The sequence below is a fragment of the Dermochelys coriacea genome, chromosome 18 (genome assembly GCF_009764565.3).
Source record: "Dermochelys coriacea isolate rDerCor1 chromosome 18, rDerCor1.pri.v4, whole genome shotgun sequence".
NCBI lineage: Eukaryota > Metazoa > Chordata > Testudines > Dermochelyidae > Dermochelys > Dermochelys coriacea.
The window spans coordinates 17124953-17145352 of NC_050085.1; the positions used below are offsets into that span (position 1 = coordinate 17124953).

The window sequence follows — 20400 nt, forward strand, 5'->3', positions numbered from 1 at the left end:
CTACGGGGCGCGGGCGGCGGAAGTGACGTCTAGCCGGTTGCCCGGCCCCGCCCGGAAGTGCGCGACGGACCCGGAGGCCGAGGCCCGCAGCTCCAGCCATGTAGCCACCGTTACCGGCGCGAGGGGGGCGGTGAGTCGGCGCTGCCATGGAGCCGCTAGACAACAGGTAGGGGAGGGGCGGGGCCTGGTCCCAGCGGGGAACCGTCCCCGGGCTGCACCTTCGGGGCAGGGGGGTCGGGGACACCCCCCCCTCTCCCGGTGTTGCCTGGGGGGGGGGAAGGAGGAGTTCAGCCTCCCCCTCTGCCTGTCACTGGTTGGTACAGTCCGGCCAGGAGGGCAGGAAGGGCTCCCGCCGGCCCACACCATAAGTCCTCACTTCGGTCCGCTCGTGACGGGGGGGGGGATGACGTCATTGTGCCACTGGGCAGCGCCCCGGCCCCGTCATCGACTCCCTGCACTGTCCGGTGAGCTCATCCCACAGCATTTGCTTCACCACCCGGCCCAGTGACGTCATGCATCTCTGCGCGGCCCGGCGATGAGGTTGCCTCGCTGCACGGCAACGTCACCGACTCACTGCCCTGTGACATCATTGGAGCCCGGCCCTGACCCGTGACGTCGTTGCACCATCACACTTGTCCCATGACGTCACAGAGGCAACACGGACGATGACGCACATTGTCGATGACTGCCTGCTGCCTAGGTTCAGCGGTAGCCTAGACGCCGTCCATCACGCCCCTGAAGATGCCATCGCTTGGCTAGACGACCGTGCACACGCTAAATAAATAGCAGAAGCATTGTGTCACTACACTGCTCTGTCACATCAGCCTTTCCCGTAACACATCGCTACTGCCCCAACCTCATGCTAGGCCAGAACTTGCAGAGGATGTTGTATGAGGAAGGTGCTATGATGCAGCAGCACAAATGCACCCTGACCTCATGTATTTCATGAAGATATCACAGTGTGATGCATACCTCCAGTGGCATCCCCCTGCTAAAACTAATCCATCCTGGAAAAATTGGGAGAGATGGCAACTGAACATCTGCAGCCACATCTCTTAAATAGAAAAGGAGTACTTGTGGCACCTTAGAGAGTAGGACATTTTTTAAACTCCTTTTCTTTTTGCGAATACAGACTAACACGGCTGCTACTCTGAAACCTCTCTTAAATAGGTATGGCTTGGCAACCTCATGAGGAGTTGTAAGACCATGTTTACTAAATGCTTTGAGATGGTTGTACTCCTGTCTTCCCTTCCTGCAGAATGTTAATAAAACATATCTTAGCTCCGCTCTTTTTTATTATTATTAAAGGGATCCTCTTTTTCCTCCACCTAATGAGACTGCAGACCTTCCACTGCCAAATTTAACACCAAGGCATCAAGAACTTATTCCTACTCCCTGTGGCCCTGTAAGTACCTGAACTATGTAATCTTGATTTAGAATATGTCATTTTAATAATTTTACAGCAGAAAAGGGTCCAGAACCGCTGAAGGAAAATCTCTTCCAAACCATCTATAATGTGTAATAGATTCATAGATACTAAGGTCAGAAGGGACCACTCTGATCATCTAGTCCGACCTCCTGCACAATGCAGGCCACAGAATCTCACCCACCCACTCCTACAAAAAACCTCACCTATTCTGAGCTATTGAAGTCCTCAAATCGTGGTTTAAAGACTTCAAGGAGCAGAGAATCCTCCCTCAAGTGACCCATGCCCCATGCTACAGAGGAAGGCGAAAAACCTCCAGGACCTCTTCCAATCTGCCCTGGAGGAAAATTCCTTCCCGACCGGGCAGCTCTCCAAGAGGTCAAATGGGCTAGGCGTGTTAGCAGCATATTTAGCTCTTTTAAAGATTGACATGCAGCTATAAATCATTGTTAGAGGGGTGGGCAGCATGAAAATGCAGATCTAAAATGCGCAGAATGGTATCATCTTTAGTGCCATTAATTACAGAAACTATCAGGTTAAAATCACATTTTTAAAAACCCACACATTGCCTTTCATAGGTTACAAAAACATCTTAGATTATTAAAAAGGAAGGCATTTTTTAATGCTCTGTAATAAAAAATAACTAGTCACTCCCTCTTTAATTTCTAGTCAGTTTCAGAATTTTGTACTTGTACAACATTGGGTTGCAAGCACAGCAAGGGAATGTGTGTTTAAGACTTCTTCCTACTGAAATTTTAAAAGAAGCAAATGGGAAAAAAATTAGAAAATGAACCAGATTTGATCAGAAATTGCTCCCTTAAAAAAAGAAAAAAACAAAACCAAAACAGTAAAAGGTAGGGAGTGTTGAAAACAATGTTCACATTATCAGTTGATTCTTTACTAGCCCAAAAGCAAAGTACCAGAAATGCCACAGTCCAATAATTTAAACAGCTTGAACTGTATTAAATATACCTGCATAGCTTTTGTTGTAAAAAATCCAGAACACAATAGACACAAATGGTTACTTTACATGTGGTCTCATTGGAAAATTTTAACTAATTACTTATGTTCATAACTGGCAGAGTATTTATGCTGTGAGGTGTTTGTATTTGCTGTTGCTGTGATCTGTAAAGTGAAATCCATTATTACATATCACCCACTGTGAAGCAAATTCCATTATTTAACTCCAGTGGGTATGTCCAGATGGAGATAAAAGCCCCGCAGCATGGCCGCAGCTGGCTCAGGTCACCCGACTCAGGCCACAGGGCTAAAAATTGCTATGTAGACGTTTGAGCTTGGGCTGGGGCCCAAGCTCTGGGACCCTCCACCTTTGCGGGGTCCCAGATCCTGATCCCAAACATCTACACAGGAATTTTTCAGCCCTGGAATCCAAATCCTGCAAACCCAAATTAGCTGACCCAGGTCAGCTGCAGGTTTTTTATCCCCATATAGACATACCCATTGTGGCCAGTGTACTGCCAATGTACTTATGTACGTGCCTAATTTTAAGTATTTGCTGAAGTCCCATTGATGTCAGTGACACTTCACATGTTTACATACTGTCCTGAATAGTGGTGATCTTAAGCATGTGCTTATGTGCTTTCCTGCACTGGGGGGTCTGTGTGAATAAAATTCTAATATTTTAATGGAGAAATGTTACTGGTCTATACAACAGATATTGTACAAAGGGAAAATGTAATAAATACAACTATCATATGCAATAAACTAATATGTAGTAACCTCTTACTGTCATCAGTAGAGGGAAGTTACAAAATGAAGCTGTGTCGCAACAATCATGTTCTGCTAAACCCTGCCTCCAGATGACTCATCTGCTCTATGTGCCTGTTAATAAAGTCTTTTTCCTGTTGCTGATGGCACAGAAAAATGAAGGGCATTGTATAAATATGGCATAGTTTCTCAGTAACTCAGCTGGATCTGAGGTTTTGGCTGCCCTGGGGAAAAGAGAAAATATGGCTCATTTACATTCTCTGGACACTGCTGAGGAATCTGAAGGATTCAGTTAATTTTCTAACAAAAGTTCTATAGCTAAAAACACTTTTTTGTGTCGATGGGGAAAATATCACTTGATATGTTTTAGTATGTGTATTTGTATGGGTCAAAACCTTTGATTTCAGAGGGTGGAGGGTAACAGCATTCTGGCCTTCTATTCAGGGTTACTAAGAGCAGAATTTGGCCCCTCTGGCTAAACTTGAAAATTAATGATCAGGTCTACGGATAGGAACTACTACACAACAACTGGTCCTACATAGTTTTGGAGTAATTTCTTCCGTTCTATAGAGTTTCCCTTCACCTTTGTAAGTAATGCCCTATAGTTAGAAAAGTATCATTTAAATAATTTAGTGTCATGCATTTTTTTTAGAAGTGTTAATGTTCTGATTTTAAAGAGACTTGTCTGAGTTTAAATATTTTCTATTCCAGATAAAACCTTGGTCAGAATTATCCTCTCCTGTCAAGATCTACTTCTGTGTAACTATCGTCTCTCTGTTGAGCGTAATAGGACTAACCACAGAGACCCTCTTTCGACAGACTCATGAAGATTTCACCATTTCTCTTATACAGTTAATTGGAATTGGTAAGAAATGACCAGTTTCTGCACTTTAAAAAATAGATGCACTGATTTATTATATGCTAATTTGGTAAAGGACACTCAGATTTTGTTCTAGTTGATATAATATCCACATTGAACCTCAATACCTGCAGAGGCAACATTACACTAGTTGAGGAGTGCACATGCTAGATACTTCTGTGGCAGTTGTTTTTTGGTGTTATTGTAGAAGGAAGATTGAGTGTCATGTAGAAAGCAGTTTTCTGAATAGCATAAAATAAACTCTCTGGTTTTAGGATGTTTTGGCTTAGGACTGTTTTGCTACTTCTGTTATTATTTGGTTAGTATAGTAGTTTCCCACTGAGCAACTGTACCAATGATTTTGGTTTTGGACAACTATCATTTTAATAGACCAACTCCTCATCTGTGCCAGAGTGCACCTGTCAGCTCCGGTTTAAATTTCTTATGCTCTAACCCATCACGGAATTTGGGCAGGTCGACGTGCACAGTATTTCTGGTCATCCCTAGTCTCCTTTGAGTGATATCTGGTTCCAAAAGTGCCTTCTTCCACTGTAGGAAAACAAGCAGAGACAGTTTGGTTCTTAAACATGAGAAGGTGAAGACCATCTCTCTGTGACAACCCTTGAAAAGTTCTTGTCCTTTTAGTTTAAATTGCTGCTCTTTAGGAAGCATGAAATCCATAGAGCCCCACAGATAACATATTTCCAATGATCATAACTTCAGTAGAAAATATATCTCACCTTTCAGGATACACCCTAATTAAATCAAAATGAAGCTTCATTTGAAAATAATAAAACAAAGGTGTGTGAGGAGGCCCTGGCATGTGGTACTAGCAGGTTTTGGCTGTTAGCTGGCCAACATAAGCCTAGGAAGAACTGCTCATCTGTGTGGTAATCACGCCTGGAGACTGAGAAGGGCAGCAGGCCTTCACGCTGGGTGTAAGCAATTGCTGCCAGCCGGCTCTGGTGTTGTCATCAAAACACAACGAAGGCCATTGATGATGTTCCATATTCTCTAATTAAACACACACACACAAACACATTAATTCATTAGGGAAAACTCTGCTCTGATTAGCAGCTTTTCACAGAGGAATCATCAGTACAAGGTAGAATTTTGGACACTAGTGCAGAGCACTAGTCCAGGCAATCCAGCATCCTGCCTCTGTTAGTGATAGAGTCTGAGTCTTCAGAGAAAGATGAAGAATCCCATAACATCCCAACCCAACTATGCAGTGTTACAGATGGGGATAATGAGAATATTCCTGACTCCAACCTGTTTTTTTCCTAGCTCCTGTGGTTGAGCCCAGACTACTAAGTTTTCTACTCTCCAGCCAGTAGGTGGAGACAAGAAATCTATCTGTGCATCTCTACCACCATGTTTACAACAGGAAAAAGAGATGTATGTTAACATCCGTGACTGAATAGGATTTAAACACATTACTTAAGACTCAACGTAGATAAGCCAAATCACAGTTTTAACACATTAGCTGGTTGAGGTAATGGGAGAATGTGACTGGGACCAGGAACCAAAGGTGGGGAAGAGACAGGGCTGGAACAGGGACAGATTGGAGGGGATGGGGCAGAAAAGGCCAAGCTTGGGTGGGGAATGGACAGAAGAGGCTATCCCCACTAGAGCATACTCTCTTTCAGAGGCTGGAAGGTAACCTAGAATTCCTCTAGTCTCACCACCTCTCAGCTGTCAGCAAATATCTGTAAAATCCACTGGCGAGATTTTTTTTCTTTTCAAAATCAGTATCCTTCCCCCTTCCCCTTTTTTTAAAAAAAAAATTAAGATGAGAATCATCATATGTGTTTTTCCTGGTTTTGCTGGAGGACCTCTTGGAGGGCTCAGACATGTGAACAGTGAGCTCTTACACTTCACCTTAATTGAAGGGGCAGATGTCTTGAATCTCTAACAAAGATGTCCTTTCTCTCAAATGTGCATGAAGCATTGGAATTTAACATGTGCTAACAAGAAATGAGTTTTAAAAAGAGTCTGATTAAAATCTCTTTCCCTTTTAATTGGTCAGCTTTCATCTCTCACGGTAGAGTAGTTTCATTAGTTCTACTATCACTATAGTCTTCCACGATGGACAAGAACTGAAGTTGTAATGTAAACAAAAATATCGAATAGAAACCACTTTTCTTTTTGACAAAAACATTCACATAAACAAACACACAAACAAATAATTCACAAGGCCAATTTTTCAGTTTTGCCACTTATTGTTAGTGGCCTCATTTACCATCAGTAAGAGTGAAAGAGGAACAGTCCATTGTTCATTTCCTGGGGGGGTTTGTCTAGGGAAGAACAAGCGTCTATAAAAGTATGGTTATGTTAGCTGGGAAACTTTGATGATGCTCCATCCACATGTCCCAAAGAGTCAGACCCACTCACATCCCAGTGGTACTTGCTCACTTGATGTGGAGGGAAGGAGAGTTGGGCAGAAACTCAGTCAGATGAGTGAAATAAAGTGGGATCAGAGAAGCAAGTAGAACAGAGAACTGATTCCCATTCTCGCAAAGGGAAGGTTTGTTCCCTTGTTCCAGTCTGGGCAGAAGGTGATGCAGAGATGAACAGTGGCTATTGACTAAAAATCTTGGTGTTCTTTGGGGTATCTCACCACAATTCCACCCTCAAGTATCTGTCCTAGGGTGGTTCTTATCTGTTTTAGGGATTACAATAACATTGGTTTTCAAACTGGGATGAGGTGCGATGAAGTTATCATGGGGGCGCCAAGACGCAATGTGAAGTAGAACATTCCTGCATCCTTGCTACTTTCCGAGGAACAGGAACCAGCACCTCTCTGCTAGCAGGTGTGGCAGGAGCAGCCAGCACACAACAGGAGGCCTGGAGGGAAGGGTTGGAGAGCAACCTACCCTCACAGGGTTTATTACTGCCCGCCCCCACCCCCACCCCACTCAGCACATGCCTCAGATGCTAGGTTGGTGGCAGCAGGCAGTGGCGTGAGGAGCGGGGGTTCAGGATTGTACTTGAAGAGGGAAGAAAGGACTTAATTCCCAGAAACAATATTGTTTTGTATGGTGTGTCTGGGCCAACTGTTATTTTGGGGGACTCTGCATACCTACTCCTCATGTGTTTATGAAACCGTTACCCAGCAGTCATAATGCAATGCTTTTGTCTTCACTAGTCACATTTGTTTACAAATCTCATCTGGGAGCACTCCATCTCTCTCCAGGACTTTATTGATATTTGCCTGGGAGGTGGGAGATGAAGCCATTCTTTTTTAAACTGTACATTGTCAGCAGAGCTAACTGTACTCAGCAGCTGTAATAGAGCACTAAGCCCTACTACAGTTGAAATTGGTCAAAGTTTGGGAGTGTGGACGGCAGGTGCTGTCATTGCCTGCATTGTTAGTTTTCTGCTTGTGAACTAACCATAAAGACATGCCTACCTCTTTTCTGTGTGGTAGAATTCTGCTGCATTGAAAACTATAGTGCTTTGTGTAAGCACTATCACTAACTGCATTTTCCCCATCCCTCCCCTGTGTCCGTGGGACTGGGGATATTTCTGAACGTGGGGATGGGGGAGACACAGAAAAATGTGTGGTGTATGACGGCACCAGGCAGTCACCATATTCCATTTCCATGGGGTGTGAATCATGGATATGAATCAGGAAGAAAAGGGCTCAGTGTATTTTGGGAATGGGGGTAGAGGACTATTGAAACTTGGGACCTGATACACACCCCTTACCCTAGCCATGCTACAGACTGGCATGGTTACAGGGCCATACCACAGCTTGAGGCATGTACTTACCCATACTCCTCAGCTATAAGTAGAGTTGCCAATTTGTTTGGATGTATACCTAGAGGTTTCATCACATCATCTTTCATTAAAGATTAATCTTTAATTCCTAGAGACTCCAGGACAATCCTGTAGGGTTGGCAACCCTAGGTATAAACTAGCTTATTTGTCCTCTGCTTGCCTTCAGACACTTGCTTCTGTGACCAATAGGGGGATTATTTATGACACAATCATGCACATAGACATGTGTACAGTTGCTAGTGTAGATGTACCCTAATGTTTCAACCCAGCATAGAAGTTGACATCAGACTGCTGTCAAATCTATTTGTCTCCCTTTAGCAATAGTCTATCCAGTAAGGCTTCAGAGCTATCCCATAATGTACTTAGCCAGTTGAGTAGTGCTGTAAACGCGTGTGTGTGTGTGTGTGTGTGTGTATGAGTGTGTGTGATTAATTCCTTGCCATCTATACAATTATTGCTATCATTAATTAGTTCCACTAGGAAGGTTAAATGATTTCCCTTGCTTTTCTTTCACGCACACATAAAAATCAAATACTATTTCATAGAAGCTGCTAATTGATTGAGTTGATAAGGTAATATTTTTCAGATGGAGTATGAAAGGCAAGCCAAAAAATGGATTTCATATGTTGTGTGTTAAACACATTGTGTCATCTGCATCAGGGGTCAAGAACATATGCCCCTTGTGTGTTCTCAGTCCGAGGTGGTTACTGACCTGTCTTTCTCCTTCTCAGTGTTCTGCGTGTACTATGTAACCAGAGGGATCCTGCAGGAGAATCGCCAAGAGCTCATTGTCTTCATTCTCTCCATCTTGCTGGTGATGTTTCGATCCATTGTCAACTTCACAGTTGTCTCTGCTCAACAAAAACCAAATGTCCTGGTCAGCATCTCAGTTTCATTCTCTTTGCTTTTCTCTAAATACTGACTTTGAAGATCTTAGGAAAGTAAAGAATCCTACGAATGTGGTAAGACAGCTGACATGGGGAAAGTCAGGCATCTTATTCCATAGAGATTACAGTGTTCTTAAAGAAGTTGTGGAAGTTTGATTATCAGAGATGGCAAATTACTCTCCCTCTGTTCAAGTACTTTTGTGGTTCTCATCATGGGAGTATCTGAGTGCAGCACAAACATCAATGGATTTTATCTCACAACACTCCCTCTGAAGTAGGGAACTACTATCTTCACGTTACAGATGGGTACTGGCACAGAGTAGGTTAAGTGAGTTGCCTAACATAGGAAGTCTGAGCTAGGAATTGAACGCAGGTCTCCTGAGCCCCTAGCCACCAGCCCAAATGTTCCTACCATTATGTTCAGTGGGAAAAGCAATAATCTTGCCATGCTGGAAAGGTGCAGTGTCTATTGGAAAACAAATGTCTGGGGGGATTGTAGTTTTGTTCTAATGGCTTGTTTACACAGCCATTTACTGCACTGCAAGCCAGGGTATGAATTTACAGCAAATCCACCCTCACTGCACTGTAGCAGGGTCCACACAGGATGTTAGTGTGTGGCAAACTGGTGCGCTGTAGGTTCACAGCCTGGCTTGCAGTGCGGTACCTTGACATGTAGACAAAGCCCTATGTATGTATTTATTATAAGCAAATAGGGTGCAAGATTTGGAGTTAAGCTGCATCCTTCACACACCTGTCACACCCAGACTGTCCTTCTAGGTACTCCTTCCCCCTTATTTGCATGCTATCCTCCAGGATGGGAAAGAGGTTCCTATCTCCAGAGTGACACTGAAATATGAACTCTAGCAGGGAGTTCTGCAGAAAATAAGCTAACAAGATTAAAGCAGCATAGGATTGGCCTGTTCAGTTTATATAGCAATGGCTCATTCAATTCCTGTTACTTATTGGCAGTGAACAGAATCTTGGGGCTTACCAGGGGAAAGGCATCAAGGAAATGCTGATTAATTTAATGTACAAACCCCAGCTATCTGCCTGTATGGTCAACAAGAACCAGGAAGGAGATGAAAACAAAGCTATGTTTATTGATTCCAGCCAAAAAAGAAGTTTCAGGCTCAGGTGAAAAAACCATAGTATTAAAATTAAACTGCTTTTCCCATAGAAACCAGTAGGAAAGATTCTCTATCTCAGCCAATCAGACATCTTACTTGGTAACTCCCATGAAGTAAACTCAAAGCCATTGCCAAAGAAATGTTGGCCCTTTACAGCTATTTCTTTGATATGTAAAATAAAAATCAAGCATACCATTGCAATGACATTATGTTTAAATATCCAAGTTAGGGAATGCAAAGGTTAAGGTATAAATCTCCCACACTGAGGTAGTGTATGCTAAGTTGCACCTTAAACATCATAATTACATTAATGTACAGTAATCCATTACATCAAATCGCCAGAATTTTAGCTTTATGAGGGCATAATCAATGCCAGCTTCTATTCTAGCAGTACATCCTATGTGATGTTAACTGCTATGTTAGAACCTTTGCATTTGCATGCAACCTGATTTTCTTGCTCCTGGTCCCTGCGATTTTCAGCAACAACAAATGAATATTAAATGTTGTCCCCATTTTTTCCCCTTTGTTGAAGATTAACCTGACTGTAGTGTGGTCAGTCCAGGTGTGCCATTGTAACTCTCTTGCTTTCCTTTCTCATCAGGCCCGCTTTATTCTGATCCTCTTGGTTGGATCCTTTGACGTGATCTGCGCCATCATCCTCATTCAGAGTCAAAGCATGATGGCCTTCCGAGTGGGTGGGGCTCTGGAAAGCCTCCAGTCACAGTATTTTATGCTAAACCTCTGTTTTTCCATGTTGACCTTTGATCTTCAGGCACAGGTATTAATACATTTCTACATTGCTTCCCTCTCCCATTAATATTGACCACAACTTTGAATTGGACTAGTGTATGTAAGAGGCAACTGCAAGCCAGGTCTCCCAGGGTCTCTCCAATTGACTTACTGTGTGATCATCTCTAAAATTTTCCTAGTAATGTAAAGTAAAGTGCTTCCTCCTTAAGTTCTCTTCATAGAGAAAAATGGCTAAAACCCATAAAAATAGACCTAGAAAATATTTTCTCATTGTCCTGCAAGACAAAACAGAAGCAGAATCTTATTAGGAAATCAGTTTGCCTGGAAGCCCAGTGATCTCCAGAAGTATTGAAACTCGACTGTTTCAGTTTCCTAACGTAGGAAAGGGGTTATAACAGAATAACTTTACAGAGTCAAGCTTCCTGCTTCTGTAGCATCCCGACTGCTACCTACACTTGGGAAGAGAACACTGAGGTATGAGAGAATCACATTTTGATAAAGAACTTGACCTAGCAGAGCAATCAGGTCAAGATACCAACCTGAAACTACAGATATGTAAAGTGAACCACAGAGGCCTATTTGGAGAGAGATTGTACTTCAATACCTGAGCTACTTTATTACCTATACTTTCACCTGGGAACACATATTGCTGCCCTCCCTGTTCTTTTGCTGGGCTGACACATTGGTAGGGTATAGTATATGCCCATGTCTCCTCTGTTTGGTGCTGGCTAAGTTTTCCTAAGAGAGAAATCTTGCCTTTTAAACTCTGCCCATCTGTTGTGGCTGAGAGTTTGTGCCATCTCTTTGGACACTGCTTGTTTGTGGGTATACACAGTTTAAAAACTGAAATTTCACTCAACTTCTGCCTCTCACTTCTCAGCTCTGCCTTTGTGCTCTGCTGCTAACGAGTCTGCATGAAATCACCCTCTTGCATAGCATCATCCTAGCAATTGGAGTCTTCTGGGCTTGCCTGAAAGTGACAGTTGGCATCATCGCAGTGAGTGTGAACCTAAGAGTGACTCCATGAACTTTGTAATGGGATGTGAACTCCTTGAAGAATGGGTTATCAATCTGGGTTGCAAATACATGAGAGGAGGTCACTACCACTCTACCCTTCCTGTACTGCTGAATTGGAGGTGGGGTCCTGGCTGGACAGGAGGGAGATCCGGGGGAGGGGGACTCTGGCGAGTCCCAGTATGGAGACTGAAAAGCAGCATTAGAGGGCCCTATTTAAACGTAAATGACTATATTAAGATTGAAAATAAGGGCTTGTGAATTTAAAATTTTGTATTTGATCTTACTCATGCAAAACTTCCATTGAAATCTTTGGGTGCTCAAGTAAGGAGTGCAGGATTAGAAGCAAAGTAGGTTAACCTCCTTTTGTCTGATACCCCGAGGAAGCATTAGGTGCGCTTCAGATGCATTGAGTTTGCTTCAGTTTGCTTCAGCACTCATGGAAATTCTTAACAACTGAAGGATAGTTTTATTCTGATATTAAATATGTGCTCCTGGATGACTGCAGTTGGTTTGTTTCCTTGCCCAGCTACACAGAACTAGCCAGAAGCAGGGGACTTTTACAATACTACTTCCTTCTAGGTAATATGTCACATGAAATCAACCCTCACTGGTAACCTAGTTGTAACAGTTGTAGCCTCCTCTTCCTCCTATTGCTGGGAAAGAATAGTACAAGTCACCTTAAGTGTTGAGACCGGGAAGTCAGATAGTGCGACTCCTGTCTGCACTTCCACTAGCAGCTCCCCACATACCTTTGTAAAGTGTTAGATCTCTGACCCCCATTAGATCCCTGCAGACAGACAACTGGGGAAGTGGGAGAGGCAGCAAGATAGCATCACTTTTTCTCCGTGACTGGAAGTGCACAGCCAACAATTTGTTTTACCATCACCTGCCAGCCAGTCCTCAGAAACCACCTGGCCTCAGCAAGTGGCCTGCAGAAATCTCTGAGTCACCGGGAGAGGGTGAGCATTAGGGCAGTCACTCCCTAATTAGATGGAAAGCTCTGTCCTCACACACACACACACACAGGCCCTACACTGAGGCAGTGCAAGGCTAGGTATCTGTACATTAGTAACAGCAAATGCTTTAGTGGACCTTCTGTCTTCTTAGCCTGCTTGGAGCCCTGTCTACACTACAGCTACCTCTGGTGGCACTGCACTGCAGGGGTAACAGTGCTGAATGCCAGCCCCATTGTCCCCCAGTGCAGACACAGCCTTGCACTGCTCAGGAATAAGAGAGCCAGTACTCATGGTGTAACTAAACACCTGCTATATTTAAAGCAATAAAAGGGCACTATCTCAGTGCTACATCTTGCCAACCTGTGGCACACTTTGCTGCAGAGGTCACAGACCGGGCAGCTAGATTTTAGAAGGGCTAGAATGTTTCCCAATCAGATCCTTGTAGTTCTGCATTCCAAGGTAGGGGCACAATTCCATCTCGGGCTTTGGGGCATAGGTTCATTGCTACAGGGTCAGGAAGAGGACTCCCTCCCCAGCCCCACAAGCTTCACACAGTCAGCTCATTGCAGAGTACGTAGAGCTTTCTCACCTTCCTTTGTAGCAATGGGTCTCAACCTCCTTTGCTTGGATCCTTCAAACTGCAAGATGTCATAGATAAGCACCTGCTCTCAGGTTGTTGTGGAGGCAGAAACACACGAATCTACAACAGGTGTAAAAGCTTTAACAATAATAACCTGGAAGTGCCCCACACAACATGGTCCTCTCTAGAACCTGAGGGACCTCAATTCCACTCCAGCCCTTCCAAGACACCCCCCTGCCTCCACTCCTGTACTGACAGTTACCCCCATCTCACCAGGTTTGGACCTTTATCCTGTTCTTATTTATTCATCTCCTCTCCTGATATTTCTTCCTAGTTCCATGGTTTAGTCTGTTGTCCACCCCCATCTCTCTTTCTCCCCCCCTTGTCATTTTCTAGTCTCTCTGTTTCTAGTTCTGTTCTTCGTGTTATGTTCTTCCAGTCTCCCCCATCCTCTTTCTACAGCCCTCGTTCATTGCTACTGCCATAGACAGCGCAGGGCGCATAGCATCACCCAGCAGAGGGGAGAGAACACAGGGCCAGAAGTAGGTGCCACAGTGAATCGGGCATCTCCCCCATGAAGTGTTTGGCACCACCAACTTTTGCTGTAGTTTCAGGTACTGACCATTGCTGGAGGCAAGATCCTGGGTTTGATGGACCTGTGGTCTGGTCTGTCCAAATGTGGTAAATCCTGTGGGGACAGTTGTTCCAGACAGGTGCATGGGTCCTCTGTGACTCAGCACTTTCTCCTCTCCTTGCTCAGAGCTACTGTTCTGGTTGAGGAGGGCCAGAGGCCATTCCTGGGTAGAGGGGCTCACTCAGGTGTGATGTGCATTGCACCCTTCCTCTTTCCCTAACCCTGGGCCTAAGCAGAGACAGAAATCACTTTGTCCAAGTTAGACTTTTTTTTTTGCCACTCAGCTCCCTGAATTTAGTCTTCAGTGACTTTCTTTCCCTTGAGGGAGAAAAAGATTGTCCACACCCTGCACTTTTCATTCTGCAAGCTAGGTAAACAATGTTGTTGAGAGGAGAGAATGATTTTGAGGCACGTTAAGCAAACACCAACTTCAAGGGAATTGTCCTCTAGTGAAAAGCTGGTGGCTTCTCCATTTAAACTAGCTGTCAGCCCCACGGGGAGCTTTACAAGGCTGAATGAATTGAAATTCAGGGCAGTTGAGAGTGAGTAGACTGGCTCAAACCAGACAGTAGTCAGAACTACACTTTCCCCATACAGCCGGGCAAACATGCTTCAGTTCTGACCTGCACTATCACCAGTCACACTAGTCCCTGTTCCCTCTCAAACGGAGAGCCTCCATCTGCGTGGGGTGAGGAAGGTGAGCAGAGACTAGAGGCAACAACTGAGACTTGCCCCTAGGGGTACAGCAATGAAAGACCAATGCTTTAAACATTCTGACTCACTGAGCCCCTCTAACTCTGGGCAAGGGCAGGGGGCTGGTTTTGTGCAGAAGTCTTAATTAATGTAGACAGTTTGATGTTGGGTGGAGGCGGGGGGACAATTAAGGCATATGTCCATTCCTGCTAAGGTGCAGCCCTGAGTGAGGGGCAGGAGGGGATTCCCAGAGCTGAGTTAGACCACAGATTAGGACGAGCCATATGCCTCTTCAAAGTCATCAGCATCCAGTTTTAAAGCTGCTTGTATCTGATTTTATCTTACAGATTTTGAAAGAGTTAAAACCTCTGGTCTGGATTTTTCTGAGTCAGAACATACCAGAAGTGGCTAATCTCATCTACCTGCTCTACATGGTAACTCGTCAAGTGTTTGTCGATCTAAAATAAGTCTGGGGACAGATTTTTACATATTGCTGGGTCCTTGTGACAAAGCTCTCTACCCCCACACATGCACAATCCAACTCCTATTAGAGGCAGCAGGAGTTCTGCATGTAGCCACAGCTCCCACTGAAATGATTGAGAGCTGGAGGCATGCTGTACCCTTCAGAATCAGGCCCATAATGTTTATCGGCTAGCCAGAGAAAACACGCAGTGTTAAATTGCTCTTGAGTTTATTGCATACAGGGAGTGGCATTGGCAGTCTCTCCCATGGCCACAGGATCAGGAACGATTAGGGGAAGGAGGCAGAAATCCCCTAGCAGAAGATATGCAGCTGTTGATAACACCATCCTTCCTCCCCCAAGAGGTCTCTCAGCATACAAGCAGCTTCTAGCCCAGCTGCAGGCCCTCAGGGTCAGAGTGTGCTGAAGATTTCCCTAGGCAGCGCAACCACCACCCTTTCTTCCAGACACAGCTAAGACAGCATAGACACAGCAAACTGCAATGCTCTGCATCTCATATGCGTTTCCAAGGTGCTTATCACTAAGCAGTCTCCACCTGTCGGCACCATTTGCATGAGGAGAGAGGAGGTAGAGGATAAGCAAAAGTCATTTCCAGAGAATCAAAAATGAAGGATTTTATTCGATGTCCGTTCCCGCATCTGGCAGCTTCACTCCTGATGCACAAGTGACAACAGCTCAGGGAAAGTCAAATCCACTTGCACTTCTGCATTGCCATGCTCAGCCTGCAACAATCCTCTCTTAGCAAGAGAGCTCATCAGTGGAAGGCATTAACAAACAACAAGTCTCCAGCTAGGAAAGTTACTCACAGGGAACAGAAGTTACCTCAAAATAATTCTGGCCATCTCTAGCACCTTCCATCTGAAGACCTCAGAGTGCTTTACAAATGTCAATGACCCTAGGAAATCCCTACTAGCAATCAGAAAAGAAGGACTTGTGGCACCTTAGAGACTAACAAATTTATTTGAGCATAAGCTTTTGTGAGCTACAGCTCATTTCATCGGATGCATTTATTTTTTTTTCCCCTCAATGAATGCATCCGATGCTCACGAAAGCTTATGCTCAAATAAATGTTAGTCTCTAAGGTGCCACAGGTACTTCTTTTCTTTTTGCGGATACGGGCTAACACAGCTGCTACTCTGAAACCTACTAGCAATCAGTTCACCACTGAAATACTGCCACCTCAGGGCTGCTATATAGCAACAATCTCCTCCCCCCCTCCCATAACAGTTTGGCAGGAAGTGAAGAATGCAGCATAATCAACTGAAACTACCAGGAAATTTTTATATGCAGAATTGAATCACTTGAGTTGGAATTTGGTCAGAATCTTGTTTGTACATCTCAGCTGGGCAACCCCTAGCACCATGCTGAGACACTAATTCAGTTCGGACTCAAAGGGAAGAGTGCACCAGCATTCCTAATACCACTTCCTGCACTCCCTCAATTTTGGTAGAGGATATTAACCCTCCTGGTTATTAATCTCCTGGTGTTAACATGCCCAGTCCTATGCAGCATGAGAGCTGAGTAGCTTACAGCCCCCAACTGGGACAGCTACACGACATGATAAAAAATGTATTTAATTGAAAATAACCACTCTGCCCTCATTCTGTGCTCCAGTCCCATTCAAACAAGGCAGTGACAAAATTTCACTCAAAATCATAAATCCTCATAGCAAGCAAAGTGGGGGGAGGAGAGAGAAAGCTTATTATAACTTGTTAAATCACAAACAAAAATCCAACTACACCCAACATGCTGCTTTGTAAGTGCCTAACCTTGGATGCTACGTACAAAGCTTGTCCAAGGAAAGTGTGGCAGAGGGTGCAGTTGGACTTTGTGCTTCTTGCACTATTTGGACTTTTTTGTTAAGTCATTATTGAGTCTTCAATATAAGAGCCAGATTAGCTAATGAGATAAGGAATGTTTGCTTGAAAAATCCACAGCAGGGCCCTGCCCAAGAAAGAGTTTGAGATGATGTGTTGGGATGCTATAGTAAGAACATAAGAACGGCCATACTGGGTCAGACCAAAGATCCATCTAGCCCAGTATCCTGTCTTCTGACAATGGCCAGTGCCAGGTGCTCCAGAAGGAATGAACAGAACAGGTAATCATCAAGTGATCCATCCCCTGTCGCCCATTCCCAGCTTCTGGCAAACAAGTAAAGTAAAGGTGAATAACTAAGAAAATTGGTTGTGTAGGAGCCCAGAGATTTTAGGGTTTTGAGGGATTCAGTGTGTGACCAAAGCTGTTTCTTAATTGTTCTAAGTAGGTTAATACTGGAAAGGCAGCAGGGGCTACTGCGCATGGAACCATTTCATAGGTAATGGTTGAAGACCCCATTGCTGATTTAAGTAGAAGCACTGGGGAAACAGAAGCTAGAAAGGGAAAGTGATTCCTGAAATACGCTGTTTATGTAGACAGATGCTAATAAAAACCTGCAAGGCTAGAGAAAGATCAGTCAGGCTACTAGGAGAGTCATAAAGAGAGCGTACTTACCATTCATGGCAACATCAATGCAGTGAAAGCCATGTAAAATCAGCTTTATCCCCAAATCCACAATGGAGAGAGGTAACTGGACGAGAGGGTCCTGGGTGTCTTGTGCCTGATCTGGCTAATCTTTCAGTTTAGAGAGATATTATTTTCACATAGCTTTAATAATGCTATTAGTACCAGGCATAAGGCAGTTTGGTTGCCATTCTGTATCAGATCAGTGTGTGGTTGTGTGTGATGGGATCAGGCTGGAACAAGGCAAGGATAAAGAGATAAGTGGGGGAATGTGTTGGCGTTAAAGGACACCTCCAGGGGAGGGAACAGAACTCCAAGCTGGAATGTTCAGGGGCCTGAATAAGATGGGTGCAGCAGAACTTGAGAAAAGGGAAATGTTTGTTTCTTCTTCACTTTTTAATATAGTACCAGTGAAAGGTGCAATAGTGCTAGCCATGGAGACTGAAGCACTGCCTATTTACAAAACAGGTACAGAACAGGAAGCAATGTGGAAAATTTCCTACCACTATTCCTCCCCTGCTGTAGCAAAAAGCAGTCTCCCTAGCCCATTAACTCTAGTCATTCTTCAAAGACTACTAACAAGCTGCTGGTTGGGGTAGTTTTTGTGATCTCTTGGGGCTGGATTAGGGAATTATTGTGTAACCAACACAAGACCAGAAGAAGAAACCCAACCACATCATAAATTCAGCCCCCTCCTTGGCATTCACATGGCTGCCTCTCCATGTCCCTGTTTTGGCAGATTGACGCCTCATTACATTCTAGGGCAGCAGGTTTCTGTCAGTGCAAGTGCTGATTGTTTGGTCTCTCTCCATTTTTCCCTCAGGTGATAAGTGACTGGGGCAAGGAAATTTCCTACGCCCTTGAAGCTGCCGTCATCATTGGCTCCTGCATCTCCGTGGCAATAAAATCTGTTCTGTTCTGGGCACTGCTCCATGTCTATCGCAGCTTTGGGCAGGGGCTGAGAGAGAGAAGTGAGTTTTTAAGAGTATAAACTGGCCCATGCAAGGTGACTACCGTCTGTAGCATTTCAGCCACAATCAAGCAGGGAGTTTGTCAGACAGGAAAGGAGATTTGGAACAACTGAGTTTTATGACAATAGACAGACCCTTAACTACAGCAGATGCTTCTGTAGCCTCTAAATTTTCTGATCTGGCTCTAGGCTCCTCAGCTCCTGCAGGGCAGTGAGTGACATGTCCTCTTCATAAAAGTAATGTCAGTCAAAGTTGTCTCTTAGCCTAGGCTGCAGTGGGCACCCGCCCGGAGAGCAGCTTTATGTAAGATTTAATTCATGCATCTAGACTAAACAGGCACTTTTTATCTTCAGAGTGCTTTCCAAACCTGCTGAGCCTCACAGCACCTCAAGAGGGGCAGCTTAACAGCTGGGAAAAGAGAGGCACAGAATGAAGGGATTTACTGGAGCAATTGGCGCTGCTGGTATTTGAACTTGCACATTTCCATGGCCTATTCTTGTGCTTAACCACCCAGCCCCTCTTGTACATCTTTTCTATGACAATGCTAGAAGGCGTCTCCGACAATGACCTTCCTTTTCCTTTCTCCTCCACAGTGTTTTCTTCCTATGGAAGGATTGACTCCTGAGGGGCAGCAACCCTGTTCGGTTCCTGCAATGACCACCACTTTGTGACCAAAGGCCAATAAGATGAGCATGTGAGTGGAGGTTTTACTCATTTACCACCATAGTGGAGACTAATTGCACAGAGTGTAAAAGCAGAGCAGCAGACTGCCGTTTTCTGGCTCTCAGATAGACCACAGAGACTCAGGTTTTCTGACTGAGCAGTAAGGCATAAGTGTGGATTGGCCTGCCATAGTTTCCCAGTGTGGTGTGCAGCACTGTCCCCAGTAGCACCACTGTGCATATCCTCCATTGCACTACTGCAGATAGTAAATTATTTAAAAAAAAAAACAAAAACAAAAACAAAGATGTTTATATAATTGTTACACATCCCCTGGCTTCCGATATAGCTGTGCAATTGCTTGTACCGTAACAGCATGGGTAGGCCTCTTGCTCCTCAACTGTCTTCTTAAATTGGAATATTTATTTTTTTAAATCCAACTAAAAATTAGTTTGCAAAACAAAAACTCAGATTAACTAAATCAGACTGTGTGAGTGTAATAAATGTGCCCTTTCATAACTGAGATTGATGGTTACATTAAGCCTTTAATACTATAAAAATTTGATATTTTATTAATTGGAAGCTTTTGTTACTGGCTTTGTATTTTTCAATAAAGCGTAAACACAGTTTGAGGTTGGAGAGTGTTTTTACTAAGGTTGTCAGCATGGTAACTTGCAGGGGAATCCATCATATGGACTGTGGATTGGAGCTACAACTGCAGTTTTTGTGTTGTGGGCAGAGATTCAGTTGGGGGGTTGATATTAGAAATCATGGATTAAGTGCTGAGTAAGTAGCTAGTGTAATATTTTGCATTGATGTATTGTTTCTTACATCAGAGGCTTTCAAAACATTTGAAAAATTAATCCTCTGTACTCCTGTGAGGTGGAACTACATCCACTTTACAGCTGAAGAAATGGAAGCAGATAAGTCAAATGATTTGTCCGAGGTCATACAGCACATAAGTGGCAGCACCAGGAGCAAACAAGGGAGTTCCGTCTCTGGTCTCTGCCCTAAGCCATTGGACAAATACACTGGCTTCGCTTCACTAAGACAAAATGTTTTTACTTTTATAATTTGTTGCAGAAATGCAGAAAGTCTATTAGATTTGCTCAATATACTTTTTGAAATAAGCAAACTTGCCTTGGCTCCGTCCTCAGCAGACACTGTATGGTAGTCGCAATACTTCTACTGCGCAGCTGAGCTCTGACAAAATGTTATTCAGTTAAAAAAAAAAATGGACATCTTGCGAATATGTCCTTGTTATTTACTATTCCTCTCACACATCATCCTCCTAACAACGTGATAGCAGAAATGGTTTTATAACTAGAAGTAACAGCTGTGACTACACA

At 44.0% G+C, this 20400-nt stretch overlaps 1 protein-coding gene across 3 annotated transcripts; it reads left to right on the forward strand.

The window, feature by feature from the left end:
• Window position 1: 1 nt before the first annotated feature.
• On the forward strand, window positions 2-19678 carry LOC119845198. 3 transcript variants are annotated; one of them, XM_038377141.2, is made up of 9 exons: window positions 2-166; window positions 1309-1405; window positions 3866-4019; window positions 8528-8673; window positions 10412-10588; window positions 11441-11557; window positions 14788-14874; window positions 18244-18391; window positions 18985-19678. In XM_038377141.2, the coding sequence occupies exons 1-9, from the start codon at window positions 147-149 to the stop codon at window positions 19014-19016; spliced, it is 978 nt and encodes a 325-aa protein (XP_038233069.1). In that variant the 5' UTR covers window positions 2-146; the 3' UTR covers window positions 19017-19678. The 3 variants fall into 3 exon arrangements, with proteins under 3 accessions (XP_038233069.1, XP_043355821.1, XP_043355822.1); XM_043499886.1 differs by lacking the exon at window positions 18244-18391 and having other exon boundaries at window positions 18-166; XM_043499887.1 differs by lacking the exon at window positions 11441-11557 and having other exon boundaries at window positions 18-166.
• Window positions 19679-20400: the final 722 nt, after the last annotated feature.

Bases quoted from the DNA above. Each gene is read 5' to 3' on its own strand.
- LOC119845198 (XM_038377141.2), top strand. From the start codon at position 147: ATGGAGCCGCTAGACAACAG. The intron at 14,875-18,243 runs GTAACTCGTCAA...TTTTTCCCTCAG, and splicing joins TCATCTACCTGCTCTACATG to GTGATAAGTGACTGGGGCAA. The intron at 18,392-18,984 runs GTGAGTTTTTAA...TCTCCTCCACAG, and splicing joins GCAGGGGCTGAGAGAGAGAA to TGTTTTCTTCCTATGGAAGG.